General features: G+C 43.3%; 1 protein-coding gene across 1 annotated transcript in view; it reads right to left on the minus strand.

Moving 5' to 3' along the window:
- The window catches only part of TRAF3IP1 (TRAF3 interacting protein 1), a 73,734-nt gene that overhangs the window by 51,811 nt on the left and 2,764 nt on the right, over positions 1 to 19,159 (minus strand). Inside the window, exons 2-7 of the mRNA XM_069465580.1 lie at positions 18,207 to 18,275; positions 17,614 to 17,775; positions 14,754 to 14,897; positions 14,234 to 14,659; positions 10,007 to 10,078; positions 8,844 to 8,919 (exon numbers count right to left, since the gene is read on the minus strand). Of these exons, the coding sequence (XP_069321681.1) occupies positions 8,844 to 8,919; positions 10,007 to 10,078; positions 14,234 to 14,659; positions 14,754 to 14,897; positions 17,614 to 17,775; positions 18,207 to 18,275 (949 nt within the window). The remainder of the gene's footprint in view (positions 1 to 8,843; positions 8,920 to 10,006; positions 10,079 to 14,233; positions 14,660 to 14,753; positions 14,898 to 17,613; positions 17,776 to 18,206; positions 18,276 to 19,159) is intronic.

Raw genomic sequence — 19,159 nt, forward strand, 5'->3', positions numbered from 1 at the left:
GTCTTCCCCAGCCAAGGAAGACTGGCCCCGCCACCTCCCATTTCTAGAACCACCCTAACACTGCCAGTCTCCACCTGCCTCCCCACTGCAGCCAGGCCCAGGGGTTGAGAAGTGCAAGCAGGTGGCTATTTCAGGAAAGTTAACGCAAAAGAAAGTATTTTTGACACAGTGCACAGTCCTAGACATACTGAAAACACCCAAATACTTGTTTTCTGATTACTGACTGATGTTCCAAAGTTTATGAAAATAGAAAAAAATCAAATGCCTAAGAAACAAAACATTTTCCCTATTACAAACAGGATGGGGGAGGTATTAGAGGAACAGGTTTTGAATTACAGTAGGACCCAGAGCTGGAAAACTAACCCATCATCAAAGGACTCACCACTCTCTAAAAATAAACTGGAGACAAAAATAAAATTGGAAAAATGTTCCCTTTCCTGAAATACAATCTTACAATTTCTCAAAAATATTTAAAGAAATAGCTTATATCAGAATCAGTCATTAACTACCAAATAACTGCTTTATTTATGTAATAGAACTACATAAAATAAATGACATAATTTTGTAAGGAAATTTTGTTTCAATCTCTAAAAATGATGCTTAGTCTGACGCAAATAGTTAATTGTTTATGATATTTTATAGAGGACAGCCAAAGAATGAACATGAAATATTAAGTTCTTTTAAAAAATCTAAAAATAAATGTAAGCATGGTAATTGTAGATTATCAACTTTAGAAGAAAACCACCTACTAATTTTAAGTTTTTATATTTGATTTTGAAGTGTCATTTTCTATACTTTACAAAACCCACTATCACAATAAGTAAATTGCAAATGCATTATCTTCTTTCTGGAATTCAAGGAAACCAATGATATTTTGCATGTTTTTATCTTTTTAAAGTTCTAGTGTTATTCTCAAGTAAGCTTACTAAACCCCAAGCTCACACCAATAGAATAAAAACAGACTACACATTCACTGATAATATTACACTGTACAATCAATTCTTAATCACAGAGCGTGGATTAACCAGTTTGTCAAACAACCATCTTTAAAAAAAGAATGTACTTAAACAGACTAAAATTACTATGAATTGGCAAAAAAACAAAACAAAACAAAATAAAAGCGTTAGTGCAATCTATTCTCTGAAACTACCTGGTAACCAGTGAACATGGCATGTCAGAATGTGAGCCGTGGTAACCAGTGAACATGGGAGGTCAGAATGTGAGCCGTGGCTCAAGACTGTCTAAGGCCAGACCCTGGTGCTTCTTTCTGTTCACTGCCTGCTACGCCTTGAGCAGGCACCTCTCCCTTCCTGGGCTGCAGTGTGCCCTACCTCAGGGCACTGTCATCGGAGTCAGAGGAGACCATGTCTTCAAAGCCAGAAGCACTATGCCTGGCCAGGAGGGCTGCTGTGTCAGTTACCAGCATTAAAACTCACTAACCAGATGTGTAGCCCACAATACAACTGCAAGCAGTCTGTCACCCTGTCAGTGTTCTGTGCAAATTTTAGCGACACTGAGTTGGTGGTGAATAGACCTAAGTTTAATGTGATCAAATAACCAGTGTTTTTAAAAAAATGAAAAACATTTTTGGGACAATCAGAATACAGCCTGAGTTTTGGATGCTATTAGTAAATAATAATTGAGTTCAGTTAGGTTCAATTATTATTTTGTGGCTACGGAGAAGAATGTCTTTTATTTTTAAAGCTGCATGATGAATAATAAATAAGAGATAAAAGGTTAGGAAGTTTTTAACATTCTTTGAACTAGTGCATTAAAATACATAACATAGATGAAGCAAATATGGCAAAATGTTAAAGCTGCTGAATTTAGGTGAGGGTCATCTGGGTGTTAATTGTACTATTCTTTCTACTTTTCTGTATTTTTCATAATTAAAAGGTTTAAACAACAAAGCAAAAATGAAATGAAGGAAACTAAGCAAAATAAAGATATGGCTTAATGTTTCAGAAAAACTTGAAATTGTCAAACAATTGTAAAGACAACAAGTATATCACACAGCTTGCATTACAATGTGGACTGTGGGAAGATCTCTTTCATGTTTTAAAAAAAAATGGATAAATCCCTTGTTGAACTCTTCAATCCACGCAAAAAACCAAAATGATAATAAAACCCAGGAATTCAGCTGTGATGACCCTGATAGGGCAGTGCTGGTTGGGCCTGGGGCAGTGAACACAGGGCTCACCGGGGCTGGATCGGTCGTGCAAAATAGGCCAGCTTTCTTTGCAAACATGGATTTTTCTTTGAAGCATTAAGAACGAAAGGTATCGTGAGGAACATCTAGTTAACTAGACCCAATGACAGTGGATGTGCAAATCACATGCAACAGAAGAAATTAAGGAACTATAAACAACTGCTGGCAAAAGCTAAATTCCTAAAGTTAAATGACTGCCAGTGCAAGAAAACGTGTGACCACGATGGCTGGGACCCATGGCTTGCGCAGTGGCAGGACTCAAGGGGAGTAGGACCTAGGGGAAGGGGCAGGAGAGACCCGGGGTCACTCCTGAGCCCTGGCTCTGCTCCTGGCAGCCACTGTTCCTAACCCTACCACCACCACCCAGGGACAGAGATGCCACCAGATGGCATCAGGCTTCAGTATAACCTCTGCAAAAAGCTCAACTGAGAAACATTTGCAGTTTGTGCTTCTTAAAAACTGAACTTGTGTTATTCTCTCACTTATAAATAATATCTATAAAGTGCTCAATATATGTCTAAAGAATGATTTCAAATCCATTGCACCATGTCAGAGTGAGCTTGTCTCAGCCTGATGTGGGACTGTCAGTGACGCTGGCGTGACGCGTAATGAAGCAGACTGTGTATGGATGGCACGCCTGCAAGCAGCCACTTTACGGACATCATCCCCCCTCCCAAGGCAAGTATTTTACTTCCATTTACAATGAGGAAACTGTGGCTCAGAACCACCCACACAGCTAGCTCCAGGCCATGAGGTGGGTGAGCAGGAGAGGGGGAACCATCCCACTGGTCTCAGACTGGGGTCCTTGCTACACAGATGAGGGCGAACAGCAGTCTTCAAGCTTCCACCACTGCCACTGCCCTCTCCTGCAGTTCAGGACTGCAGTGTGCCTGGGAGCCCACAAATGAGAAAAACTCCTGCAAAAATGAAATATACTCCCACCAGATGTGGCTAAATTGTGACATGCATGCCCATAGTGAAAAGAATTTTCATCAGTAAGAAATCATGCTACTCCAGTTTATAACTTTTAATTGGTCATTCCATAGTGTTGAAGACCTAGATAAATCACATACACTTGCCCTACTTGGAATGAAATAACCACAGATCACCTTTTACACTGCACCCGCTGTGCCAATGATGGCGTGGAATGCTTACACCCATACACCCTCCTGGAAACGCAAGCTTTCAAGGGGAAAACACACATTTAGAAGGATGTGCTCGAGGCGGGCAGATTGTTTGAGCTTAGAAGTTCAAGACCAGCCTGAGCAAGAGCGAGACCCGCCCCCCCCAACCCCGTCTCTACTAAAAACAGAAAAAAATTATATGGACATCTAAAAATATATATAGAAAAAATTAGCCGGGCATAGTGGTGTACACCTGTAGTCCCAGCTATTCGGGAGGCTGAGGCAGGAGGATTGCTTGAGCCCAGGAGTTTGAGGTTGCTGTGAGCTAGGCTGATGCCATGGCACTCTAACCCTGTGGGCAACAGAGTGAGACTATGTCTCAAAAAAAAAAAAAAAGGATGTGCTTATCACTATTCTAGCTATAGTTTCAGAATTTTAAAAAGTCAGACAAAAAAAAAAAAAAGTCAGACAGATATGTGACAAGTTGACTCTAGAAAAAAATTTTATCTTCCCCTAGAGTCAAGATTTACACTATTTTTTCCTTAAATGCAACTGAAGAATGCTAATATTTCTGAATTTAGCCTAAAGTCACAGAAGACTGTGGTTACAGAATTGAACCAAGGGTTATCCCATCTGGACCAGCAGGAGGAGGAATTATGTGCACCACGTCGCAATGCACTGGGCAAGCAACACGATGACTTCCCAAAAATCATTATCGTGAGCATTTTCCTAACAAAACAAAGCAGAGCAGGATGAAGATATAAAAAATAGTTTCTCTACATCATCGTCCACATCATTTTGGAAAATTCCAATAGCAAGATTAACAAAACATTTTGACTTAAATGTAAAAATAAGTTATACATAAAAAAGCATGTAAAGGTTATCTTAAAGCTGATTTAATAAAGTTATCACACAACTTAGCAAACTAAAGCAAATAAAACATTGAGTCATTTCTGATCTTCAGTATATCGTGAAAAAATCTGATGAACATTAAAGTGGTTAGAATAATAAAAAATAACAACTACACTGAGATGTAACTATTTCATATTAAAGTGGTGAGGAATTTAAACTAAAAAATACATTTTTCTTACCTATTTCTGAAGTTGTCATTTCCTGATCTGGTTCATTATTTAATCCAGACACTATGGGGTCTAAAATTTTAGCTGAAATATTATCCTCCTTCCTTCCTGACATAAAATAGTTAACAACAGATTAAAATATTGTGAAGGTTTGTGTTCGGTTGCTTTAGTTGGGATTTACAGGGGGTTATGCCAAGGTCCCCAACAAACTGCCCTGTCAATGAAATGTCAATTCTCAGCCTCCATGTGACCACCCCCTTGGAAGAGCTTAACAGGAAGCCCCTCTCTCCTTCCCCAGCACTTCCTTCCTTGGCCTTCGAGACTCCCACTCTCCCAGTTCTCCTCCAGGCTGCTGGAGGAAAGTTGTTTCCTTTGCCCGGATCCTCCTCCTCCCCTCTCAACCTGTGGAGCCAGCTCCGGAGCGCACAGTGCTCTTCTTTACCTACACACACCCCTGGATCATCACACAAAGGCCCACGGCTGTAAGCAACACCTGTATGCTAAGAACGCTCAATTTTTTAATTTTACCTTCAGTTTCTCCAACTATCTCCTTCATCTCCAGGTCTACACGTCCAGCTGTCTACTCGACATCTCTACTTGGTGGTTTCACAGACATCTCAAAGTTGATGTGTCCAACACAGAATTCCTGACCCCGCTGCCCCGTTCCTCCAACCAGCTTCTCCCCGAGCCTTTCGTTTCAATAAGTGGCACCGCCTGGGGGCCCACACCCCTCCCAGAATGGATCTTATCTTTGATTCCTCTCCTTTCTAACAAGTGACACCCAATCCATTAGCACAGTTATCCAATCTGCCTGTCATCTGGGTGCCACAACCTCCTCACTGCTCTCTGGCCTCCACTCCTGTCCTACTAAAAACATAAGCCAGATCTCGCCTCTATCCTGCTTAAAACCCTGCAAGGTCTTCTGTTCACACTTACTGTCAGACACACGCTGACGAGGCCCAGCCTCCCTGGGCCCTGCCTATTGTTACTGCCCCGCTCTCTGCCTCAGCCTCACCCCTCACATAGGCCAAGCCTGCCCCCAGCTCAGGAGCTCTGCTCAGAGGCTCTGGACACCTGCGTGTCCTCTTTCACCCCCATCGGCCTCACCGTCCAGATGGCCCCCTCAGGCTCTTCCCGTCCGTGCCCTCACCCTGCTTCCCTAGGCTTCATTTTCCTTCGTGAGACTCATCACTAAGTAACATGAATGTATAATCTTCTGTGTGCTCTTATTATATTATATATGTCTGCACAACAAGGAAAGGAAGGCTCAGCTGGGCACAGTGGCTCATGCCTATAATCCCAGAACTTTGGGCGGCCAAGGTGATAGGATTGCTTGAGCCCAGGAATTCAAGACCAGCCTGAGCAATATAGCGAGACCCTGTTTCTACAAAAAAAAAAAAAATTATCCAGGAGTGGTGGCACACACCTATAGTCCCAGCTACTTAGAAGGCTAAGGCAGGAGGATTGCTTGAGCCCAGGAATTCAAAGCTGCACTGAGCTTTGATTGCACCACTGTACTCTAGCCTGGGCAACAGAGCAAGACCCTGTCTCAAAAAAAAAAAAAAAAAAAAAAGGAAGGCTCAAATGGACAGTTTCAGCCCGTAATTGACTTAGGGTAGAAAATCCGTGCCTGGCAGGGGGCAGCCGACCAGGCTTTGACCAGTGGGGCCCACATATCTTTCCACTCTGGCCAGGGGAGCAGTGCTCTAGAGCTCAGGCCACACGTCAAGCAGGGCCACACCTGTGCTAACCACCCTGCAGAGTGCCACCGGTTCAATGACCAAGGAAGCAAAGAAGCAGGCAGCGAAAGCCTTCAACTGGCAAACACTCACGCACAGCATCCGCTAGGGCTCACTCAGTCTTACCGAGCTGTTTCATGGTATGTTCCTTCTTAGTTTTAAAGTAGGAAGAGTTATGTTCTTTTTCAGAGGAAATACTACTTTCACTGGTTCTAGAGTCCCTTCTTCCTGACATGAAATTACACAATGGAAATACGTATTAAACTTAACTTATAATGCTGCCAAGTTAACAAAAAATGCAATTAAAAGGTACTCACTCAAAGTGATCAGCTCTGCTATAACACAATACTTAAGAATAAGTAAAAACTATCATATTCTTATGCAGAATGTGTTTTGGATTCTATAGAGATTATAGAATGGCTTTCAAAATGGAAGTATGTTTAACAAACGTTACACCCTCACACTCTGTAGTAAAGGCTCATCCCTTTGAGCAGGACACAGAGGTCCTATGTCTCAAACACCACCTCTGCGTACTGGGCATTTGCCCAATTGCCAACCCACGTAAGTGAGGCAGGATGCTCAGGCAGAGTGCCAGCTTTGCTAGGGAACCCATGGTAAGGACAGCGCCCAGCTAGCAGGCGGGAAGACAAAAGTCCACCGAGTTGTTGACAGCTCAGTGAGGCTACTGTCATAAAGCCTGCAAATCTCTGACAATAAAATCTCTTAAAGATCACACAAAAAGAACCCTACAGCACAAGCTCACCAGTAAACAAGATGCAAAGATCCGGAGTGATTAGAAAAGAACAGATGATACAACTGCTGCTTAGAAAACTCAGAAGAATCAATGGAAGAACTACTGAATTCAAGAACAAAGCTAGATTTAAGATACAGTTAACAAAAATCAATAAAGCACCTATATACCAACAATAATCATTAAAAACTAATGAGGGAAAAAAGATACCACATCCCCCAAAAAACCTAAAAACAAAACAAACTATCAAGGAAGCACCTTGACGAACAGACACACCCAAGCACATCACACACATCTTCTCAGAAGAGGGAACAACTTTACTAACTCGGAATTAGAAGTATGCAATCTTCCTGAACTAACGAATGTAAAAATTTAACACAAGTCCAATTAAATCCCGAGAAGGTAGTTTTGTGAGAGGTAGGATTCTTTGAGTCATGAAGTGATTTTAAAATTCATCTGGAAGAATAAACAAATAAAATGGCTTAAAACTCTTTGAAAAGAACAATGATAGGAAACTAGTAGTAAAACAGAAAACAGTGGAAGTAAAAAACACACACACAGAGACAAAAAAAAAACAGAACCCACACTACAAAAAGCATCACAGAGGAGGGAAGGGTACAACTAATTATTAAGTGATCCTAAAAGTGCTGGGGAATTATTCTGAAAAAATAAATTCAGAACCTTACTTTATACCATGAATTAAAATAAGAGATAACTAAAAAGATTAAATATGAAAATGTATGATGAAATACAAATCTTCATCTCTCAAACCTCTGAACAAATTACCAAAAAAAGATTAGTGGCTTCAAGTACATAAAAATACAACACTCAGGCAAATGAGAAACCAAATCAAACATAATTAGTGGAAAAAAATATAAGAAACACTTATGTGAAAACAAGATGTCCTTAACGTACTAGGAGCGCACGCAAATCAGCAAGAACACTGAGACTCCAAACAGAGGCAACTGAAAGAACACACAAGTCAGAGAAGCCAATAAAAACTAACACACATGAAAAAAATGTACAATTAAATTTTTTGGTTTTCATTTACCAAAATCAACACACCTTTCAAACACTGGAGAAGGTGTGGACAGAGGGCACAGCTAGTGGCACGTGGTAGCTGAAACCTTACAAAGACCATGCCCCTTAGTGCCAGTGATCACACCGCTGGGAAGCTATCCCACAGCAATCACCCAACAGAGAGAAAAGGCTTTTGGCACACAGATGTTCACTAACGCATTACTTATTGCTGTGAAAGAGTAGAACTTACCATCTACGTTTCATTTCTAAACGAAAAATTCCAAGTACTACCTTCTTGCCATACTACATTAACTTACACAATTTAAGAGAAGGATAATTCTTCAGAAACTACTACTGCTCATTCAGAGTAACTTCATACTTCAATTAAAAGTAATCCTCAACACTACTGGCCTCCAACAGTACTTTCCCTGCACTTCCCTGACATTCTTGTCCTATTTGCAGGTCTGTTATAGGTACTACCCTTGGGCAAACCCCAGGCCAGGCCTGTGGGCTTCAGTTTATAGTGTGATTCCCAATCCGCTGTTTTTAAATGCATAAACATCTGCCTATGTGCTCTTTGTGTCCAGCCTGCCTCAGGATTAAATTTAGCCTACCAATGTGAAGGACAGAGTCAATGAAATGCAGATGACTCGTAAGTATAAAAATAAAATTTTTATGAAAATAAAAATTCAATCACACCTTTTAGATTTTAACACAGATCTCCAGCAAAGAGGGACTATTCTGTCCCTGGTGTCGTGAGCTCCCACACAAATCTTCATTATTTCTACAGTCATTGTTCATTCCTACACACAGCAGGTCTGTTTTCCAGCCACGTGAGTTCTTTCTACTAGATATTGCAAATAAAGCCAAAAAAACTAATGTGCATATTTTCAGCTACATATATAGTAAGTTTTGCAATACCTTCCACTGAATTTCTGGATCGCCGTTTTGAAGTTTTTGTTGTCAACGACCTGGATGATCTAGAGGAAATCTCAGTCTTAAAGAAAAGAGAATGAAAAAAAATTAATTGATGCATCACACAGCAATACCATTAGCAGATTTATTTTTCAAGCTCTGCTTGAGAACAAGTATGAAACTCAATAACAGCATCCACATGCTTTAAAAGCGGAACTGATAGCAACTCAAAACAACCAAGCACTCAAGACCTGACAGTGAGAATTGGAAGCCAAAAATCTCTTCGTCCTAAATTTAGAATTCCCTCTTTTTGTACAGCCCAAAAAGGTCAGCAATCTGCTACCCACATCTTGAGAATCACTGTCTTATCAGATATGCTTATGAGGACTCAACCTCTGTTGCTATACACTTACTTAAATGTATTTGTAAACAACTCTGAAAGTAAAAACTTACACATTGTGTTTAAACAGAAAACAAATTGGAGCCGACAGCATATCCTGCCCCTCCCTCCATAGCACAGTTCCAGTCTCACATGGTCTCCTAACTGGCCTCCAAGCCCCTACGCCAGGCCCCACCCATCTCCCCTGCAGCTGCCTGAACACTTTCTGAAATGCAAATTGGATTATGAAAGTCAACTTAAACCTTTCAATGGCCCCTACTGCTTGGGATGAGTCTAACCTCCACAGGACGCCCTACGTGGAGATGGTGGGTCTCCACTGTGCCCAGCCATGGGAAATGTGTTATGGGGTCCCAAACAGGACAAGCACAGCTTGGAGGGCTCCCTTCAGCTGGCCCTCCCTTTCCCTGTCTGCCTGCTGACTTAATCCTTAATTCGCTCCCAGTCTCATCCTGAGTGCCACCTCCACCCTCTCTCCAAAAGACTACCCTATCCCTTCATACACCACACATCACACGTGTGAAATAAAGGCATAAGTTGACACACGAGTGCCCACAGAAAACCGCAGAATAAACACACCACATCTATTTTACCAGGAGGTAAAGCATTTAAATTATTACTTTTACAACAAAATAAAGATGGGCCCACCCATTACATGTGGGCCCAGAGGTGCTCTGCCCCCATGCCTCAGTAGAGCAGGAGAGGGCACAGCATTTATTATTTCAGCATAACCACAAGCGTACATCTCTTACAGTCATTTTTAAAAGTTTACCTCTATTTCGCCTTTGGAGTCTTTAAAAGATCCATCTGACAGCTTTTTAGACATCTCCCCTGAGCTTGCTGACTATAAAACAAAAAAATTTTTCAAACTTTAGAATTATTCAAATCTATAACATCTAAAAACACATCGATACTTTATATAACACTGACCAATAGCAAGATAATTCTTCCGTAAGGACACCTTACCACCCAGATGTGCTGATTTGTTGTTGCTATTGCTGCTTGGATTTCCAGAGTCTTCCAAGGCAACAGCAGGATCTCTTCCCATAAAGGGCAGAGTAGGCGGGTAAGGACTTCAGACAATTCCACCTCTCAGGAAACTGCATGGAACACCAAATCCCTATGCCAGGTCAAACTTCATGAAAACATATCCCAGTGAAACACCGGGATCTGGAAACGAGGGATGGAGTGAACAATATAAACCTCCAACACCCACGGAAAAATTGCTCCTATTTCTATTTTCTTTTTTTTTTTTTTTTTTTGAGACAGAGTGTTGCTTTGTTGCCCTGGCTAGAGTGAGTGCCGTGGCAACAGCCTAGCTCACAGCAACCTCAAACTCCTGGGCTTAAGCGATCCTACTGCCTCAGCCTCCCAAGTAGCTGGGACTACAGGTATGCGCCACCATGCCTGGCTAATTTTTTCTATATATATTTTAGTTGGCCAGATAATTTCTTTCTATTTTTAGTAGAGACAGAGTCTCGCTCTAGGCTGGTCTCGAACTCCTGACCTCGAGCGATCCACCCGCCTCAGCCTCCCAGAGTGCTAGGATTACAGGCGTAAGCCACTGCTCCCGGCATCTATTTTCTGATAATAGGGTAACTTTAGAATGGAATGATTCATTTTTTTATTATTATTTTTTTTTTGAGACAGAGTCTCACTCTGTTGCCCAGGCTAGAGTGCCATGGCGTCAGCCTAGCTCAAAGCAACCTGAAACTCCTGGGCTCAAGCAATCCTCCTGCCTCAGCCTCCCGAGTAGCTGAGACTACAGGCATGCACCACCATGCCCGGCTAATTTTTTCTGTATATTTTTAGCTGTCCATATAATTTCTTTCTATTTTTAGTAGAGACGGGGGTCTCGCTCTTGCTCAGGCTGGTCTCGAACTCCGGACCTCAAGCGATCCTCCCGCCTCGGCCTCCCAGAGTGCTAGGATTACAGGCGTGAGCCACTGCGCCCAGCCTGGAATGACTCTTTTTAAGAAAAGTCTTCAAACTTTAAGTCAGGAAAGCACTCTCATAACATAAACTATATGAAAACTGTAAATACCATCTCACATCTTAAACCAATTCTTTAAAAGATATAACTCAATATGAGTAGATTATCATCATTGACATTTCCCTCTGTGATGGCTGAAAAGCAAAGGATGCCTGTTCAATATTTCAAGAATGCAATGTCCTCATAAGTTAATTATGAATGCATCAGACTGCATCAGCAGTAATTACCCATGACTGCAGGTCGGGCACCCACATGCTACCTGTGCATGCTCACAGCCCTCGCTGCTCCCCGTGGAAAGAGGGTTAGGAGCGGGCCCCGGAACCCCCAGATGGCCAGTCCACCTGGCACCTGGGCTCTCAACTGCCTGCCTCACTGAAACACAGGTGACTCTGCAGTGTGTCTGCACATCCACTATTTTACCTTTCTCCACTAAAGCCCACGAGGCAGCTTAGGAGCATCTCTTCCACACAGAAATAGAGTGAAGCATCAAGGGATTTGACCAGAAGGTGAAGAGTAACTGTGGCAGAGGCTGGGTTAGAACCTGAGTCTCCTGCCTCCCCAGAGGGGACAGGCACTCCTAGGGCTGACAAAGGGCCCTGGGAACTGGGGTTCCCGGGGAAGTGTCTCGCAGAAGCTCATCCTGCTCGGCACTTTTTACCAGGAGACCACGCAACTGCCTCCCAGATCCACATGGCTCGATAAAGAAAACCCCAGATTTCCAACAGAAGAGCCAGGCAGGCAAATTCACCATGAAAGATCTACACAAATCTGACTTCAGCCAAGTAAGGGCCAGCTTTGAGTAGGAAAACAGTCACTTCGCCATGGTCTCAGATACTTTTAAACAAAGCCATCGATGATTCACCCTTGGTTCTGCTATGTTTCCAAATATCAGCCTATAAAATTTCTCTTTGGAATTGTCTTTCTATCTAAAAAGCTAGTCACATCATCAGCAGTTTTAGTGAACATAACGTGTCAACACTTGATCTGATGACCTTGAGAGCTGAGGAAAGCTATCCCATTCCCAGGCTGCCTCTCGTTGGAAAATACACCAGAATAAGCTAGCACCTCAGAAAATTCAGGTTAGCGAAAAATACTTTTTCTGAGACCTCTAGAAAAAGGCAAAAGATGGGGAATGTCTTTTTGATTTCTAAAACCAGCAAGAGAATCTAGCTTATGGCACATATCATAGGATACGCTACTCCAGGATATACACGGTGGGTAGGAAGGAGTGACATTTTAAATAGTAAAATACCAAAGTTCCCAGTAGAACACTACATGCAATTACTAGCAAAACCACTACGCTCTTTCTGGATAAGGACCCCCTTTCTCACTGTGACACACAGATCTCAAAATGGGCTTATACTGACGTCCACAGAACAGACTGGTTTACAGGATTCCCGCAGGGTCAGTCCCGCAGGGTCAGTCCCACGGAGCCCACTCCCCTCCCTGGACAGTCACACCAAGATGCAATGTACAAAACAAGACGGCTGCTACGGGAAGAAAGAGCCGTGGGGGCCAGCTCCGGCCTCGCCCCTCACTGCCAAGCCGCAGATCTTGAACCTTTGCAGACCTCTGCTTCCTCCTTTCTAGCAGGTGCACACCAGGTGATTTCCACCATTCTCCCAGGATGCTTCACAATATGATGTCCCCACAAGAATGGGTATCTGGAAAAATGGCCCTGACATATATGGTGAATCCAGAAGTAATCTGCACATTTAGAAAACACAGTTTGAAACGAAAAGGATTTTCTAGCCAACCCTAAGTTTATCTAAAAATTTAATTAAACAAGAATTATCGTAAACTAAGGTCTTATTGTACTTATCTGCTAATGCTTAAAAGACTTGAAAGTAGCCCTAATACTTTATAAATTCAGTAATATCCATGCTCCAAAAGATACCACACACATAGCTCAGACTGCTTGTTAACACTGCTTGCTATGCTAAGATACAGGCTACTCCAAAGACAGTGGGAAAATACCCAAATAAACATACGAACGACAGAGAGGTGAAAAGCAATAAATCTTAAGACAACTAGCAAAATGAAGACAAGGGCAACTTGGGCAAATTAGCTCAAACTCTGAAAAATGTTACTTTCTCTACATGCCCGGTGGGGAATCACTAACCTCTAAAAAGAGCAAACATTTAATGTATTTTTCTGACTTCCTCAACCAAATTATCTTCCACTACCCCAAGATCCACATCCGTAATAAGAGACCTCATAAGCCACTATCGATTGATAGATTCCACCCAATGTTTCATAATCTGAAAAGTCTGTCATCCCTTGCCTGGATTCTCAATTCATTCCTTCACCAAATATTTATTGTGGACCTACTATATGTCAGACACTCCGCTAGGCTGGGAATTCAACAGTGAACATAAGAGTAAAAAATCCAACCTACACTCTTATAGAGCTTATGTTCCAGTAGAATTCTTCCTGGATATTAAGTAGGAACTGGTTGAAAACTTGCTAAATAAAGCCTTAATAAGTGATTGAACAATAAACTTCTATTAAGGGACAAAAAAACACCTGGCAGGAACTGGAATCTCTTTGGGTTTCTACCGAGAATCCAAGATTGTCAGAATTTTAAATTGGCATAAGGGAAAACCAATTTCCAGCCGGGCATGGTGGCTCACGCCTGTAATCCAGCACTCTGGGAGGCCAAGACAGGAGGATCACTTGAGCTCAGGAGCTTGAGACCAGCCTGAGCAAGAGTGAGACCCCATCTCTACTAAAACTAGAAAAAGTAGCTGGGTGTGGTGGCATGCACCTGTAGTCCCAGCTACTTGGGAGGCTGAGGAAGGAGGATCGCTTAAGCCCAGGAGCTTGAGGTTGCAGTGAGCTACAATGACACTACTGTACTTCAGCTGGGACAACAGAGCAAGACTCTGTCTCAAAAAAAAGAAAAAGAAAAAAAAGTTTCCTAATCACATTATAAAACAAAAACCATTTTAGAGACTATCACAAACTCTTTCTATGTTAAGGCAGAAGTTTCCAACAAGACTTTACCTTCCTCTCCACTTTGTCGTGCTCTCTGCTCTTCTCCCTGTCAGGGTCCCGGGAGTGTTCCCCATTTCTCACTCTCCGTCTATCCCTGTCCCTCCCCTTGTCTCGGTCACGGTCTCGGTCCCTGTCTCGCAATCTCTCTTTTTCTTTTCCTCCCTCACTCTTTCTCTCTCTTTCCTTCTCACGTTCTAAATCTTTGCCTCTGTCTTTGTCTCTCTCACGATCTTGCTTGGCCCTAGCCTTGGTTTTTTCTCTCTCTCCTTCTCTGTATTTATCTCTCTCAGGGTCTTTATGTCTATCTCTGTCGTTCTCCTTGGCCTTCTCCTTGTCCCTTTCCTTTTCTCTTGGTTTGCTTTCTTCTTTCAATTCTTCTTTCTGTTTTCGATCTCTGCTTGTACTTCTCTCTTTTATTTCTGAGTTTCTTCTATCCTAAAAAATCAAAAAACAATATCATTTATGAATGTTTTTACCTAAACCACAAAAAGACTACTTCATTTTCAAATATGTGCAGCTTGCAATTCACCTCTTTATCTTTGTGAGTTCTGGACTCTTCCTCTCTTGCATTTTTATTATCCAATTCTTGAGACTGTGAAGTCAGTGAGGTCCTTCCTTTCACATCTCCCTTCTCTCCAGCTAAGACTCTCTTCACGGCATCATCACTGGAGAGCTTGTCATCCAAATGTAAGGGAATGAAATGCAAGGTGAAAATGAGACCACACACGTGACAGAGGAGTCGCAACATTCAAAGACAGCTTATTAAACAGATCCTTTGTCGACCAATGAAATTCGAAGGATAGAATGTTCAAAGAAAACGTTATCACAGACAAAGCACAGCATCTGTTCATGACTATTGCTCTTAGCGCTTCAGTCATTAACAGTAAAGTTCACCCAAGCTAAACGAATCCTATTTCAATTCTACCCAAGCTGCCAAGTATGGATGTGTGTGATTCAAGGACAGTAAAGCTGACCCACAGAACTCCCCAAATACCTTATACTTCTCACAGGAGAAACCCAGCTGAAAGGGCCTTAAGATTTGACCTAACCACCTTATACCCATTAGGACGGCTGCTACTAAAGAAACAGAAAATAATAAGTGTGGGCAAGAATGTGTACCTTGGGCATTGTTGGTGGGAATGTAAAATGGTGCAGCTGTTAAGGAAAACAGTATGGCAGTTCCTCAAAAAATTAAGCATAGAATTACCATATGACCCAGCAAGTCCCCCTGTGGGTACATATCCAAAAGGATTGAAAACAGGGTCTTGAAGGACATTTGTGCACCCATGTCCCATGTTCACAGCAGCATTAGTCACAACAGCTAGTGTGGAAGCAACCCACATGTGCATCAACAGATGAACGGACAGACAAAATGTGGTATACGCACATGATGGAATATTATTCAGCCCTAAAACAGGATGAAATTCTCGTACATGCCAGAATTTGGATAAACCTTGAGAACATTACTAAGTGAAATAAGCCAGTTACAAAAGAACAAATAATCTATGATCCCACTTACACAAGGTACTGAGAGGAGTCAGATTCATGGAGACAGAAAGTAGAATGGTGGGTGCCAGGGCCTGGGGGGGTGGCGGGCAGGAAGGGAATGAGAGTTTCATGGGGACAGAATCTCAGTTTTGCAAGATGAAAAGAGTTCTGGAGATGGGTGGCAGTGACAGTCACACAACATTATGAACTGTACACTTAAAAATGGTTAAGATGATAAATTTTACGTTAATGGCTATTAACACAACTTTTAAAAACTGAAAAAAAAAGATATGATCTAATTCAAGCCCCATCAAGTGCAAAAATTCCTTCTCCAGCATCCCTGACAGCCTCTAGGTCCCTGACACCCCCAGTCAGGACTCCGGCTCACTCACACACCCCCTCCACAAGCAAGCACTGAGTGACTGACAAGCCGGCTCTGTGGGCCCAGGACACACCAAGGACCAAGGCAGACAGAAAAATACAACCGTTAAATGTCAGTAGGCTGTGGGGACTTGATGGGGGCACCTAAGTCAGCCTAGGGGGAGGAAAGACCCGGGCTCAGGGAAGGGCTCGCAGACCGCTGCTGCCAGGTGAGGCTGGAGGAGGAAGGCAGCTCCGGCCCCAAGAAACCAGCCTGCACTGAGGCAGGAGGCACAGCGAGGGAGTGTGACCAGTGCCGACTTCAGGGGTGCACGGTGACCAGAATGGAAGGCACAGGTGTGAGGACAAGAAAAGGGCCCGAAAAGAAAAAACTAGCAGCAGGTCTCTAGGGGCCTCGTGAGCCACACCATGGAGCTGGCTGTGCCCAGAGACAGCCAGCACACAGCAAAACATGCAGCAGGGAAGATGGAAGTCAGATTTACTTTTCAGAAAGATGAGCAAGATGAAGGCTGCAGGAGCAGGGACCAAGGAGGCCGGGGACAGAAGCCAACATACCGGCAAAATCAGCTTCAAGTCTCTCAGCCCAAGTGTGGGCCTGCACCAGGGCAAGGCTCTCTCAAGACCTCCCGGGAGGCAGCCTGACTCCACTATGCACCCCGACACCCCACTGCTGTTACATGGACTGAAACCCACCTGTGCCCATTTTGCTAACATCCAAGGTTAGCCCCCAGCCAGCCACCCACTGGGTACAGGAAGGGCTGTATTAATTTTACTCTGGGTACAGATCCAACTCCACTCCTCCATGAGGGCTACTTGGCCTGACAAAGAAGGCAGGCCCTGGGGGTGACCTCCTCCAACATCCAGGCAAACATGGCCCAGGCTCAACTTAACCAGAAGGCCTGACACCCAAGTTTCCAGCCCACAGTGAGAAGCTCAGGAAGACACAAATCTACTCTTGTACGACTGACACAGGATTCCTTTGAAGACAGTGTAGCTCTTCAAACTGCAACCAGGAGACAGAGAAACGGTGGTAGAGTGGGAGTAAGGGAAGAAAAGAAGGAAGGAGGGAGAGAGAGGGAGCTAGACACCAGAGGCTGGAAATGCAGGAAGAGAACAGAGACTCCCATATGCCCAAGTAAGAGGAAAAGCAGCTGCTGTAGGCCCCTGGCCCTGGCTAGGCCACCTGTCCTCAAAGGAGGCCCCAAAGGAGAAGGAATGAGGGCTTGGAAGCCTGGGCGTGCAGCCTCCAGGCCTGAAGCAAAGTGCCTGTAAAGTTCCCTATTTCATACTTAAAGCTTGATCAACTTGTGCGTAACATAGCCTTGTTTGTTTTATTATTCAGTTTTAAATCACTCTGTAACTGTGGAGCTCCAGAACAGGTGGGATCAGATTCAAAGCACAGCGTTCAACAGACACCGCTGAAACTCTTCCTTAAACTATCCCACTAAATTGAAGACACTCACCCTCCACTACTTGTTTCTCAAACTGGTAAGTTCAAAATGCCAGTACTGCAGTATTACCTTGTTGAGACAGCATTTTCCAATTATCTGGAGTAGCTCGTTTGTTCTTTCAGGCTCATGCCCGGCCACAATTCGTGCTGGTTTTGCTGATAATGGCTCTCCTGAAACCATTACAACCACGTCTATGGCCTTCTGTAGGAAGCTAATTTTTGCATCTTTATCCTGAAATGTTTCCATTTAAAATACAAATATTAAAATACTTCAAAGCATTTGTATTATTTTCAGTTTGTTCAATAGGCACAAGATAGATCCTGTTTATTTAAAAAGCTATTTTTAGATTTATGACAAATTTTAAAATACTGACCTTTTATAACAAAACAAAAAGCGGTTCATTAAAGCTTTTAATTTAGTGATGGGCTAGTATTAACCTTTGAAATATGAATTCCATTTTTCAGTGAATAAAATTAGCATGATATGCAGTTGCCACAAATGAGAAAGGTATGTACATCAATCCACAAATTAATAGACCTTGTATTCCAACCATATTTCAGCATATAAATGATACATGCCACAGTCCACAGCCTGTGAAAAGTCCCCATACATCACGGAGGGGGCGGGGAGGGGAGGAGGAACCCCCCCCCCCACAAACCTACCTTCACGTTATCAGACTTCATCTCAGCATCTGTGTAGAGGCCCTTCATGAAACCAGTCAATCTAATCACCTTCAAAAGATAAAGAAAAGCCATTATAAACCTTCGCAAGACAGCCTCTTCATCAGCCTCGTCCACTGAACCCCTGTCAAAATCCACTGGCAGCCAAGACTCGAATCATCCATTTACTCAACAAATACTTGACATCTACTACACGGGCTGTTGTGCCAGGCAGAACCCGGCCTGGTCCTCACAGAGCTCAGTCTGGCTATGGAGACAGACAGGTAAAGATTACAAACACCTTTCAGGTGCTAAGAAAGCACGCAGGATTGTACCTAATCCACACTCAGGGAGGGGGCGGGGGTGTCAGGGAAGGCTTCCCATTAGAAATCATGAACTGAGCCCAGAAGGCTTACAGAAGAGTTGGGGGAGGGGGCATTTCGGAAGCACATGCCAGACAAAGAAATAGCCTGTACCAGGTCCAGGGCCCCCGAAGGATCCTGTTTTAGGGATTGAAAAAAGTTTGGGACGGTAGGAACCTGAAGCCAGAGATACACGGGCCTGACCTAGAGGCCCTTCAGGGCCACTGAGTAGCAGGAATTTAGCCTAAGGACCAAAAGGAGGCTCAGGACAGTTCTAAGGTGGGGAGGGACCTGACCGCAAGAGTCCCTCAGGTGCAGTGGAGGGAATGGATTCCAGAAAGAAAAGGGACTTTTAGCCTGGGTTTCTAAAACTGGAAGTTCCAGAGGGGTCTTTCTTCTCACTACCTGTTGTTAGTCACTTCTTAGGAGAGTGGGGTGAGAGCACCTCATCACTTTCATTCTCTCCTCCCCCACCCTCCCCTCAGGTAACCGGTACCTCCTAATTATCCCTAAAATCAGCTTTTAGGGCAGTGATTTTCTCTGTTCCTTCCCACCCCAGGCCCTGGGTTTTCTCAGACCAAAGTTCAAAATGCA

Source organism: Eulemur rufifrons, chromosome 1, assembly GCF_041146395.1.
Source record: "Eulemur rufifrons isolate Redbay chromosome 1, OSU_ERuf_1, whole genome shotgun sequence".
NCBI classification, from domain to species: Eukaryota; Metazoa; Chordata; class Mammalia; order Primates; family Lemuridae; genus Eulemur; species Eulemur rufifrons.